Source organism: Teleopsis dalmanni, chromosome 2 (genome assembly GCF_002237135.1).
Source record: "Teleopsis dalmanni isolate 2A chromosome 2, ASM223713v2, whole genome shotgun sequence".
Classification (NCBI taxonomy): domain Eukaryota; kingdom Metazoa; phylum Arthropoda; class Insecta; order Diptera; family Diopsidae; genus Teleopsis; species Teleopsis dalmanni.
Window position 1 is genome coordinate 223,717,776 of NC_051847.1, and position 13,808 is coordinate 223,731,583.

Consider the following 13,808-nt stretch of genomic DNA (forward strand, 5'->3'; position numbering starts at 1 on the left):
TTATTCTATTATTTATTTTAAAGTAGTACATAGCCTATTTGAATATGAGCGAAGGTTGTTGGGGAATCAAAAAACATGCTACAAACCAAAAAAATAAATGTTTCTGTTATGTTAGTATATCACCTTCCTTTTCTTCACTCATGGTAATCTTAAATATGATTATGAATCAAGTGCCTAGTTAAGTTTTAATTGACAAGAAAAACACACTTTAATAATGCAATCATTTAAATTAACAATTAATTGTAAAACAAAGTAGAAGAAACCTGGTCCCGCCATTATCAGAACGACTGTTAGTTATTCCTAAAACTAAAAAAAACTCTAAAGACTACTGAAGAACTTTACAATATCCTTTAGTTTAAGTCAGCAGAATCCTTTTGGTTTGATAAAAGCCAGTTAGAGTTGCTAGATTCGTATCAAAGTTGCTAAAGTTGCTAAAGTTGCTAATAGAGAATCAGAGGATACGAGCAGAGAAAATGGGGACATAGTCCACACTTCTTTGCACAAAATCTGCAGATGTCAGCATTCTTTCATCTTATCAACTTCATTCTAATTTTTTGAGAATTTTATTTAACATTTGATAAAAGTAATTAAATTAGAATAAAACAATAAATTTGTACTTTACTTATTGGATTTATGTTGGAAGTTAGAATGACATGTTCTGGTAGTAGACATAATTAAATGTGTTTATCAATAGTTCAGTTAATACTGACTGGTATATCGAAGAAAATCACTGAAATATTCAAATATTTTGGTTATTTAGTATATACTCGTATTACGCCAAAAAAGTTGTTAGAATGAACATATATAAGTAGCGTCCGATCAGATAAACCGAATCACTATTATTGAAGCCTCACAGTCGAAACTCATTTATTTTTAAATCTTTATTGGCGAAGTACTTTAGAATGGAACGCAAAGACTCGTGAAAGCTTTTTGCTTTTGTTTAATGTTTTTCTTTTTTATAAATAAATTCTTTCGGAAGATACTTCTTTCTCTGAAAATCTGACGGAATTTACACAAATCAAATCAAACCCATGGAGACGGTGATGGTGAGCGCACCAATTCGGATACTTTTGAAATCGGAAAGATCGCGATATATTTCAGCGTGGTGAAGTACTCGTATCAGAAGTTATTAGAATATATTATTATGAGCAAAGTGTTTCGGGAATTTACACAATCTCTTCATGGTTAGATAAACCGTAATTATTTAACGAATTTATCACATCGAAGTAATTATTTTTTTAAAAGCGTTTATTACATATTTAAAAAAAATACAAAGTAAAGTGAATACAATTCTAAAATAAACGAATTTCTTAAAAATAATTGTGTTATGCATGTTTCAAGTATCTATACATTTTTATTTCATTTATAATTTTTTTGGTTCAGTTTCTCTGTGTACGTGTGTGTGTTCTGTAAAATGAAAGAAAATTTATGTGATTAGTTTTTCTAAAAGTGGAAACTAAAGTGTGTGTATTCAGTAGAGACCGCGATGGATGGAGGCAGTACAAATCAACTATTGAAATTGGCTATCAAAGAGAGTGGAACAGGCAGCAAGTGGGAGAGGAAAGTAGAGTGAAAGTGAGGGACTCTTCAGCAAATAGCGATATTTTGTTTGATAGCATTTTACCCAAGTTAACCCAAATCTTTTATAAATTATATGCCAAAGACATTTGTTACAATGCAGAAGGGGTGAGAGGTATTGAGACTTTTAATAGGTGCAAATTAGCAGATAATGTATTATAAATGATTTCATGCATCATTTCTGATAAAAATGCTGTGGCATTTTAGTGTTATTTGCTGCAAAGTCTAAACAATGAAAATGTATTTACTTAATAAAAAATTACTTAATAGATTTCATTTTCTTGATAAGTCCTTTTTTGCTCAATGGCCGATATCCAACTGATTTTCAAAATAACACTTAAGTAATATTTTATAATCATTCGTCATACAATATTTTTACAACTCGTAAGTTTTATTCTCCTTTGATTACATGGATTTAGAACGCAATATATTTATCGATTCTTTTATCATCGATAGCTTTTCATTATGTCGTTTAAAATTATTGTTATTCGACATCATTAGAAGTCGAAGTGAGTTGTGACTTTATTGTGTTAAATACATTTAAAGCGATAACTATATATGATGTTATATATCGACGTGTAAACTTATAAACAGTTTTTATCTCTATGAATTATGACTATTTATAAATATATATAATTGATTAGTTTCAACTTATCTTATGTCCTATAGTCAGATAATTATTAAAAATATGGCATATCAAAATCATAAATCCATAACTTGTTATCTCTATTAGTTACTATAACATTATAATACTGTTACATTATTGTTATAACTGAATACTGTCTAGAAGTTAGGTATATCGACGATTAGGAACTCAATTGAATAACTAATTGTCCTATTTGTGGGTTAGGAAAGGAAGAAAAATTTGTATATGGAGAAAAGGTTTAGGATATGGTATGCCCGATTTGCACGAACTAAAAGCAATCCCTCTCGTGTGCCAGACCGTCTCTACCCTGGAACGTCCCTGTGTTAGTTACCCATTAAAAATTGTTTTCTTCGTTAGCCTACGTCTAGGCCTCGCTTAGGTTTATTTGTTTGCCTCTTTGCCGAAATTAATCATTGTAAAGACCATATTTTTATATGGTCTATGCCGATCCAGTTTTTTTCAGATAACATTATCTTCGTTGTATTATCTTCGACGTTTATTTCACCAACTTTGTTTCAAGTGATGTTTTTTCGGTGTTCCATCTGTTGCATTTGAAGATGGTATGTTCAGCGTTGTTTTCGTCTTAATTACCGTATCTACATTACGGATCCTTTCCTTCGGCAATGCAGAAAAGGTGTTTTTGAAAATATTCATGACCAGAAAGGAATTGGGTTAGATAATACTTTACCTCGCCAGTTTTCTTATTTGACCATTTCGCTACATGTGGGATCTTGCTGTCCAACTTTCAATGCTTTATAATAGCTTAGCCTAAATTGAATCAATTTAAATATATAACCCAACCATTTAAGTTCAACCTGCCGCTTTCATTTTGGCCATACAAAACAGGAATAGTTAACCAAAATGACAGTTCTAAATAGTAAATCGGAGCTTTAGGAAGAAATCACAAATTTCCGTTAGAATCAGAATCAGAAGTAATTATAGACTTTACAAATTTTTGAAAAAATGCAAGTGTTTTAATATATTTTAGTTTATTTTTAATTGAAGGCAATGGTACGGTTTTTATGAGTATAAATTTCACTCCAGCGTGAAAGCTATTCAACCGTTGCCTTAAAAATGAGTATTTGAAATATTTTTGCGCATTATTATTATTACATATTATATAAATATTGCATATATTTGATACAAACTTGTGTACATCTATTAAAACGTCTAAAAGGCCTTTGAGTCACGTAACAAACTCCTTTTATTGAACTCTTTTCAGAAATTGTTTATTCAATAGAAGAATAATTCGGTTATTAAATTTCCTACATTTTAATATATATTTTTATAAATTTTAGAGAAAGCACGTCTCCATGAATCAACTCAGCAAAGTAAAAATTATTTTTAGTAAAAACTGTTTAACATTATACCCGTGCAATTATACAGTTTACACTAGGAAAAAATAAGTTTGTCATGACGTTTGTATAAACGAGATGTCAGAAACTATAAATCATATGATATATTCTTGATCAGATGAACTACATATCCGTCTAACAATCTATCAGCCTAATCTTTTAGATTTTTATGCAAGGTTTTATTTGTAAAAGCAAGCAGATGAAGTCGACTATATAAATTCATAAGTCCACTATATCTTATAATTTCCATAGAAACGGGCTTTTTAAATGGGATATTATTTATAAATAAGTACTTATACATTAGATCCAATTTCATATTCTTAAAACTATAAAATTAAATATGTAACCCATATATATATATATATATATATACCATTTGATTCGATAGCCATTAACTAATCATTAGGATGTAATAAATTCGTTATCATGCATTTAAATAAAATTTGAACAGTACATCACTGAAACATATATCGTACGAACCCATGTAATTCACAAATACCTATTTTATTTAGTTCAGAATAGAAAAATTCCTATTTACTTTGCATATGAAATTATATGAAAGCATTTGAAATCAGTGTTTAGGTTAAAAAACGTCAGTCTAATTGGATGACTCCAATAAATTCTGAAGAACCTGACAGCGTGAAATAGTTAATATACTAATATAAAAATAAATTGTAGACATATACGAGTATTACAACAGAGATAATAACATATTTTAAATAGTTTGCCACAGTTACAAATGGGGTACTCACATTTATAATCAAGGTAGGTTTAGTGACACAAACCTTTTGCATATTAATATGGGTTGAGAGACTTATGAGCTGTCAGCAGAAATTCAGGACTTACACAAAACTCGCAGTTAAATTTTTTCATAAAAAAAGTTAGAATCTGCATTAGTTCATGTATTATCGTTGTGATTATCGTTTTATTTCCATATATCCTGTCAACTACGCTTTACAGCCAGCGAAGAAATATTTCCGTCACGTCTACATTCAATATCAGCTTCAATCAATAATACGTGACAGTAACATAGTAGTAGTAAACCTTTTTTTACATTAGTTCAGTGTTCTCAATCTGTTCAAAAGTGGAGCTCGCACCAAACCTGGCATTTATAGATTTGCTTCATATTTCTATTATGACTTAACTAGTCACTAGATATTAATCTTAAAAAAAAAATAAAAAATAATCTTCATAACATATTTGTCAGTGTAGTATTTATGACTGGCTAAATAAAGAGTGGACGTCAGATCAAGAAATCAAATGTTGAATAGAGATAAAACTGGTATGCAATAGCAACATCAGCATCAACTTACGTATCCGCTACGTTAAATCCCATGTCTGATCCATTCTATACTATGTCTTAGAATCTTGAAATTTAAAAATCCTAACAATGAAGAAAATCGCATCGTTTAAAATGTGGTGCTACAGGCGTATTCTGAAGATTCCTTGGACGAACAAAATTTCAAATGAAGAAGTTCTAACAAGATTAGGAAAAGATAGAGAACTCTTAAAAACTATCAAAATAAGAAACACGAAGTATATTGGTCATATATCATATCATCCGGAGTGATATACTATGATATAGTATATCATCCGGAGTCCAAAATATGAATTGCTGCAACTGATTGTGGAAGGCAAAATCGAGAGCAAACGCGGCAGAATGAGAAGAAAAGAAATGTCTTGGTTGAGGAACATCCGACACTGGACAGAGTTAAGAACGATTAGAGACTTGTTACATATTGCTAGAGACAGATAGAACTTCAAAAACATTATTTCTAACATATTATAATTTATATGATTTTATAAGATTCAATTTTTGAATAAACAATTAAAAAAGAAGAAGAAGAAGAGTACCTATGACTACTGTTTATATAGGCTTTTGTTAATCGTAAATTTTTCTTACCATTAAAATTGATCCAAAAAAATTTCTTTACTATGAAGACATTTTTTAATATTTTCTCTACACTGTTTCCTCTAGAAAATTTAATTTTTTTATAAAAAAAAAAATTTTAAAAAATTGAATATATGTGTTTACATAAAATTTGTATACAAAATTAATGTTTATACAATATTTCAAATGAAGCATCCCAATTCAAATTCATAATTGAACACTCGCAATGAAAAAGTTGTACAAATTGTTTGTGTTTGTGTTCAACAAATTGCGTACATTTTCGCAACAACAAATTTAATTTGTTTAATTTTATGTTTTAATCGAGTTAAAAAAATTATGAAATGAATTATATGTATATCTATATATACTTTTGTATAGACATTTTGTATGTAAGAAAAGTATTTAGCACATGGGTATGAGGTTTGCGTGATTGTTCGGGTGTTTAAATTTAGTGCCATGAGGGTGAATGACTTACGTGGTCATGATCGACTATTCGTCAACTAATACTAATATTATTTTTTAGGTAATATATTAAGGGTAAAGCTTCTAAATGGATAAATCAACTCCAGCTTATTCAACTGTGCAGACACATTCCACATCGCGCACACCGTCGCGTCGATCATCCAAAACATTTTACCGTACTGAGTCATTACCGTCTCCGCCACCGCCACCAGATCTACGTGAGAAGAGTGAGGAAATCTTTTTCAAGTATCCACCAATCAGAAAAGATTTACCTGTAACTTACGAAAAGCTACTTGATTTTGAGAAGCGACAGGATGAATTCAACAAAACCTTGAATAATCTGATAGAGCATGGCTGTCAACTCAAACAGAATGTTGTGAGCCATGACACATCATCTCAAAATATTGATGAAGTATTAAAGTGTGCGTGCTGTCACCAAATACGTGAAGAGTGTACTAATTTCATTGAACCATTGCATCGACGATTGGAGAACTCCATAACAGGTGCGTTAGCTGCTTATGGGGCCGTTGAGCAATTATCACGCATGTACTCAATATGGGATAAATTTCTTGATGCCGAAAGGAAATGGCATCGACAGAAAGAATGTTTAAATTATGTTAATTTACTACAAGAGAAAATGTCAAGGGTATGTATTTACGGCGTATATTCATATGTCTACTACTAATTGACTTCTTAAAGGCACAATCAGTCAAGGACGCAAAACACAGTAAATACATCGCAGAAGCCGATGCAGACTTTGAAAACACTTTGGCTCTATTAGAGACCATATTAACGAAGAATCCGTCTATCAAGAAAGCAGACTTAAAGCAGTAAGTGTATAATTAATAACTAAAAAACTATTGTCATATTGTCATAAAAACTCTATTGCCATAGAGCCTCTGTTCTAAGTTTGAAATGAACTTCGTTATGGAAATAGGCAACCAAACCATGTCAAGCATAATTTACGTTGTTCTACTATTTGTTAGTTATGTTATTATGTTATACTAGCTGCTTTTCGTTCCATTATTCTTTTAAATATCAAACTGCTCGGAAGAGACCCCAGCGATATCACATTCATAATTTTTCATTTCACAATCTAAATCAAATCAAATAATTCCAGCTATTAACGTTCTACCATAAATAGAAACATTTGAATAGTAAAGCCACCGGCTATTAGTCCTAAAAATTATTATATTTTTTAATATTGAAATTATTTATACAGATGTTTTTTTTTTAATGCTATAGCACATCTGTCTATCCTATTCTGTCTATTGATACTATTAGCTAGAAACTTTACTCCGTTTAACCATTTTTGAAGCTGTTACCTAGCACTTTGATTTAACTAATTTGGCTATATGTATTCGTATACGAGTGCATAAGCATATATTGCTTGTGAGTTTAGGGTAAAGAGATTTACTTCGCATTCAACAATTCCTGATAGTAGTTCTATAACTAGATCTTTCTTGACATATACAATATTTAATCTAGCCTCAATCTAGTATTCTTTTAGTTTATGTGTACCAACGTTAATTATATAAGTTTGCTTTATCTTAACATCATTATTATTATTTTTGTTATTATTATTATGTTATTAAATTGTAATTAATATATTCCAAGAGTCGAAGGTCTTAGCTGCCATTACTTTCTAGTCCCTTAAATATTTTATTTTGGTACATCTATGTTATATATACATATATATATATTTAGTAGAGCAAACTTTTGTAATAATCACATATAATGATTTATTATTTACAGACAACGAGAACGCAGCAAGTCGGTCGCTTTATTAGACGAGCACGAGACCAAAAATGTGAATTCCAGACAACGTTTACTTCGTCGTCAAAGTACCTACAGTGATGGTAAATCAAAAGTTTCGAAGTGGACTAAAGTAAAGGCAGCTTTTAAATGGGAGCGAGCCAATGTTCCTGCATTAATGGAGAGCAATAAAGAAAGCACCAATAATGTTGGACTATTGCCCATTAATCATGAAGTTGCAAGGTAAAAATTTGTTCTAAATGTGAAATTGAATAAATCAATATGACCATAACCATTGTAATTATTGGTGATGAAATTATTTTTTAAAAAAATTAACGAACTCTTATCTCTTTCTTACTTTGAAGATTAATTTTTATATATTATTATAACTTCATATATACTGTCATTAATTCCGTCAATTAAAAATAAATGTTATTAATAAATTCGTATTTTCTTAAATAAAATAAAATAAAATAAAATAAAATAAAATAAAATAAAATAAAATGAAATGAAATATAATCATTATCAATTATATTTTTCTTAGATATTTACGGGTACCAACAAATCAATGTGGCGGCAGCAGCTCTGCTGATAGCATAATGAGTTCATCTTCTGGGCATATACTAAGCGAAACTGGCACACCAGGCACAATTAGTTCAGCAAGTTCAATGGACGATATAGAAAACAGTTGCAGTGGGAACACAATCAGTAAGTATTTCTGTTTGTATTTGTATTTTTAGAGTAGCAAAAAAATTATATTATTTAAAGGACGAGATTCTACCAAAAGTAATGTCACAACAGGAGACGATGGTGAACTAATTGCATTCGAATATCAAAAATCGGAATCATATGGTGAAAGTGATAGTCAAAAAATTGGCAAGAATGAGTCAAACATTCGTAACCTAGTGTTTCCAAAATCAAATTCTAATAAATCTTTACGAAAAGCAAAAGCAGTTCCAGAAATCGAAGTTTTACCTGAAGATGTCGCTGTGGACATAAAAATTCCAACAACTAGAAAGAAAGCTAAGCTACCTCCAAGTCCACTCAATCTTAATTTAAAACAGGTAATATAGTCGCAAAACTAACTTTCGAAAAGAAAATCTCGAATATATTGATTTCAGGACTTAAGTGATGTAGATTCTTACTACTCACCAAATTCACTGAGAAGTCCAAAAGAAGGCACACAATCCTTAAACCGTAATAGAAAAGTTCATTCTCCTGGCAATTCTTCCGTGCCTAGTAGCCCGTCTCGACACTCCGATTTTTTTGTAGGATTTGGTAAGTTAATTACTTAGCCAATGCTTAACAAATTGAAATATATTAAAACTATATATGAAATGATTGCATTTTTAAGAGAGTGAAGATTTATCAAGTGGTGATTTTTCTGAACCCGTCACACCTAGCAGAAAAACTTTCCAACAACAACAAGATGAAATCAACCTTAAATATCAAACATTGCGTGCCAAGTTGGATATGGAATTTGAAACTAAGCGAAGAGAATGGGAAAAGTTGAAATCAAATCCAAATACCTGTCGAGGTATATTTTCATAAATATTTTTCAAAGAAACATATTCCACAAAATGTTTTCAATTTCTAGCTTTAACACTGATCAGTCCTTCAATATCAGAAGAACATTCTCCCAATCAAGTAATAAGTTCAAATTTATCAGCGAAGTTATTGGAGGAAAACTTAACACCCGATTTTAAGAAGAAATTACGTAAGTGGCGGGTAAAAAAACAAATCTCAGTTGGTGGCTCTCATGCACAACATCAACCCCCGACTTCACCAACACAAATCCCGAAAATAGATTGGAACTTATGGAAAACAGGTCAAATTAAATTAGAGGGCCAAGGTTTAACTCCGATGCCTGATCAAAAAGATTTACCAGAAGATTTTCAAAAGAAATTAGGTATGAAGAAATAAATCCATAAATTATTTAAATTCTTATGTAATATATACATATATGGTACATATTATGGACGATTTTGCAATTTAGCAAGAGGCAATGAAATTATTCTCGTTGTTTTTAAAAATAATAAAAGCTGTACATAAGAGTAACGAATATTTACATAGCTTCTTTCACAAATCTTATATTTTCACTAACTTAGAGTTTATCATTAATGTTGCGGTAATTGTTTTTATTAAAACATATATCTATAGAGTTAATCCTGTAGACGTGTTGTAGATCTCTTCTATAATATTTGAAACTTAATTTCAGAACAATGGAACAAAATAAAGCGTAGCGGTGGTAATGATTCTCTTAAACGACTTACTAAAGTTGATATTGGCTATCGAAAAGTTACAGATGAAGATCGTGGAACAAGTGCAGAAAAAGATAAACGTACGGATAAGCATAAAACACATGAGAAGGACAAATCAGAAAAGTAAGAGTATTGATTTAATTATATAGTAGGAAGCATTAACATATGTATCTGTCAATAAGGTTGGCAAAACTTAAAGCAATTGTGAATGATCATCCCGCTAAGAAGATTGAGGTTAAGACTTCAGCAGGTGTTATGAAATTTGAAGGAATATCGAGAAAGTTCACACGCAAGTTATATGAATGGGAGAAAGCGCGTGGTATTGGACCAGAAGCTTCAACATTTGCACTTTTACATCCCGGATATTGTCCGATTGATGTTGGCAGAATCACAAAGGAAACTCATAATAGTAAGAATTAATAATCCCCGACATCGATTGTATTAATAAAATTTATTTCAAATAGTTGCTGAAAACTCTCCTACACTAAGTCGTTCACTTTCACTGGATAGTATTGCGCCCAATATGAATTTGCCGATTATTTCACAACAAGCCTCAAGTCTATCACTCAACGATGTCAATGATCTTAAGGAAATGGAAAGCGGTATAAGTAGTTCAGGTCAATTACTAGAATCTGAATTTAAAAAGTTCGAAGAACCTGAAGCAGTTATGGTTGAAGTTGAAGATCATATAGTGGAAACAGCTTCACCGTTGATAACTGCCAACACTTTAGTGGAACATCAGACCCCTGTGTATAAGTATGAAGAAGTGGCGTGCAATGATTATTGGTAATTAAAATCTTTTGTTATTATTATAATTACATAAGTTATTTCCAAAAGTATTTGTAACCTGATTTCAATTTTGTATTAACAACAGTAACACAAAACGTATTCAAAGCTACGAATCTCATACAAATTTAGCGCCTTTGCTGGCTGCTCTGAAACGCACAGATGAAATAATCGCTCACTTAGAAGAAGCAGCACATGGGACCGGTGAATTAACAGAACTACAAAAATGTAAATGTTCACTTCTGTACATCCGCAGTGTGTATCCATATTATACTGAGAATCTGATGAAGTCAAGTGTTTTGAATGCGATATCCGACGTCCAAATCGAACTAGGGCGCTTGAGTGAGCTGGTAAAGCATTACCTATATATATGTAAGAATTTTTTAACAACTTATATGTTTTGTAGAGTGAAAAGTCCCCATTGAATGAAGCATGTTGTCAGGAAATTATGGAAGAACGCTTTATCACATACAAGGAAGAAATAAGAGGTTTGCATGAATCCTTGGAAATGCTGCATCAAAACATAAGTAATTCTTTGTAGAAATTTTTATTCAAAATTCGATATAACCATATTATTATCACAGCTGTTGGCATTAAACGCTATCCTAAAGACATAGTACCAGATATAAATATAACATCTGATGATGGACATAACGCTCCGATTCATGCAGTTTTTGTTCTCGATTCTAGTAATCCAGGTCAAGAACCTTCAGTTGTAACAATGTGTAGTGCAGAAACATCAAAAATCGATCAAATGAATAGCATTCGTTCTCTACGTAATGTAGCTGAAAATTCTGTTTCCAACAACAGTCACAACAGCAACATCAACAGTAACAATAACAGTAACAGTCACAGCAATGGTAATGTAATAACTACTCCCAGTAGTTCGAGTGTCGCAGTGAAAAAAAAACTACGTTTGCGTAAAATGGGTTCACGTCAAAACAGCAAAACCGAAAGTGATAGCAGTGATAATGAGACGCAGAATATTGCCGACACACCCCGTCGTCTAAAGCGGAAAAACTTTCGTTTGAAACAAAGGTCCCTAGATGAAGATAGTAGAAAAATTGATGAACAAAATTGTAATCCCATTGCAGACGATATGGTTTATGTTCTAAAAGTAAAACCTGGTAAGCCAATCGAGCAACTTCAAAACGTCTTAGATACTGAAAAATGTAACTATAATGTCGCTATACCCACTTTAATGGAACCCTATTCACTGCACCCAAAGCAAATGGAAGGTGAAAAGGATATCCATAATTCAAACACAAACATATTCGTACAAACCAAGAGAAAAATATTTACGACAATCGACAATTTACCGAACACCATCGATGGTATAGCAGTTATATCGGAGGATATCGACAATCCTTCTCAATCTGACAAAAATAATATTGACATTAATCGTGCAGAGCATCAGAGTGACAAAGAACTGATCGGTACAATTGGTAAAGGGAGTGAGTCAAACAATTTTGAAACCATACAACCGCGTCTGCTACTGCGTAAATCCCTTAGTCTAATAGAAATCGGAGCGAAAGAAAATGACGATGAAGTCAAATATTACAGCAATGAAGATGTGAGAAATCAAAAATCTAAATCGAAAAGCAAGGTCCGCCCGCCATTGGCTTCCGATAGTTTTAGAGTTATAAACAAAAGTTATATTGGACTTCCTAAAGATGTATTAAAGCTTACGATTAATACAGTGCGAAAACCTCATCTTTATAAGAAGAACTCAGATAAATTTGCTTTACTTCATGCCAGGCATAATAATGGCGGTACAATTAAAAGAATTGAAACTAAGTTTTCTAAATCTAATTCCGGTACAGCTGTGGATCAAATAAATCTACTAACACCAACCAAAATCAATAATGGCACTTTAACTGACTGTCGCACACCAGAACGAAAGTCTTTAACGCCAACAATAAATCCCGTAACATTTGAGTATCCAACAACAATCTGTTCGGAGCCAACAACTCCACTTTTGGAGCAAATAAATCGACCACATACGCCTTTGTCAGAGCGTGCACAGCGCTTACAAAAAGCAAAAGAGGACTTTCTGCAAGGTACCGTACCACGTGTCACACCACATTATAAGCGTCGTGATGAAATTGTGCGTAACGATACTTGGGAACAGTACAGACGCAGTGATCACAGTTTAAGTTCTGCGACTGGAGATGAAAATAATCTTGGTAAAAGTCTAAGCGTCGATACAATAACAGCAGAAACAACGACATTATCGGATGCTGGTACAGATCAGGATTTTCTTGGTTATGACTCATTACCACGACATTCATCTGTCAGCCGCTCAGGAAAAATTTCTAGTAAACTTGGTTTTGCTACGCTCGCTTCTAAGTTTCGACGGGTAAAAGGTAAGAAGGAACCATCAACTGGCAATGGATCCAGTAGTGCGCTTTCAGCTTTATGTCGCCAAACGTTATTGGCTGATGGCATAGCAATACCACAGATGATTAGTACCAATGCGAAACCAGGAGAATGTGTTATTAAATCACAATCTTCACCACAAGCTATTTCGGCCACAGCTTTAATGCCCCATCAAAGGCGTGAAAATGAACGTTTAAATAAATCACAAAGTGAACAATATGTTAAACCCCAAAAGGAAAGTTGTGTCTAGTCATTATAGGTAGTCAAAAACTCATAAGAACATTTTTGTAAGAAAGAAATAAAAAACTTGTAAAAATAATTTATACAGTCGATATAAACGATATGTAGGTATATATATATTTCTTAGATATGTGTAATATATGGATAGGTATTATCGCGCTGCAAATAATTTAGTTTGCGATTAGAAATTAGTTTAGACTGCCTACCAGTTTCTAATACAATAGATAATGTTTTTCAATCAACAATATTTAAAACACAAATTTGACAGAAATACGAAATAATATTTAAAGTTTTAATGATATGCTCAAAATCTAGTCATTTATGTAGAATTATATATCTATTTGCTATTTTTTGTATGTATTAACTTTTTGTACAATGTTTAATGTTTTTTTATTTAATATTAATATTTTTATATTATACGTATAATAAAAGTGAGTTTGTTAAACTCTTCCGAA

The 13,808-nt window shown here is 31.7% G+C and overlaps 1 protein-coding gene across 1 annotated transcript; it reads left to right on the forward strand.

Moving 5' to 3' along the window:
• Positions 1-1,055: 1,055 nt before the first annotated feature.
• LOC119680645 lies at positions 1,056-13,438 on the forward strand. The gene is made up of 15 exons (XM_038093569.1): positions 1,056-1,226; positions 5,994-6,578; positions 6,632-6,762; positions 7,688-7,930; positions 8,232-8,395; positions 8,456-8,751; positions 8,809-8,965; positions 9,042-9,224; positions 9,285-9,596; positions 9,906-10,071; positions 10,131-10,357; positions 10,413-10,734; positions 10,823-11,084; positions 11,141-11,261; positions 11,319-13,438. Exons 2-15 carry the CDS (start codon positions 6,021-6,023, stop codon positions 13,361-13,363), a joined length of 5,187 nt encoding a protein of 1,728 aa, XP_037949497.1. The 5' UTR covers positions 1,056-1,226; positions 5,994-6,020; the 3' UTR covers positions 13,364-13,438.
• The last annotated feature ends 370 nt before the right edge of the window (positions 13,439-13,808 follow it).

Bases quoted from the DNA above. Each gene is read 5' to 3' on its own strand.
- LOC119680645 (XM_038093569.1), top strand. From the start codon at position 6,021: ATGGATAAATCAACTCCAGCTTATTCAACTGTGCAGACACATTCCACA. The intron at 9,225-9,284 runs GTATATTTTCAT...TTCAATTTCTAG, and splicing joins AAATCCAAATACCTGTCGAG to CTTTAACACTGATCAGTCCT. The intron at 11,262-11,318 runs GTAATTCTTTGT...TTATTATCACAG, and splicing joins AATGCTGCATCAAAACATAA to CTGTTGGCATTAAACGCTAT.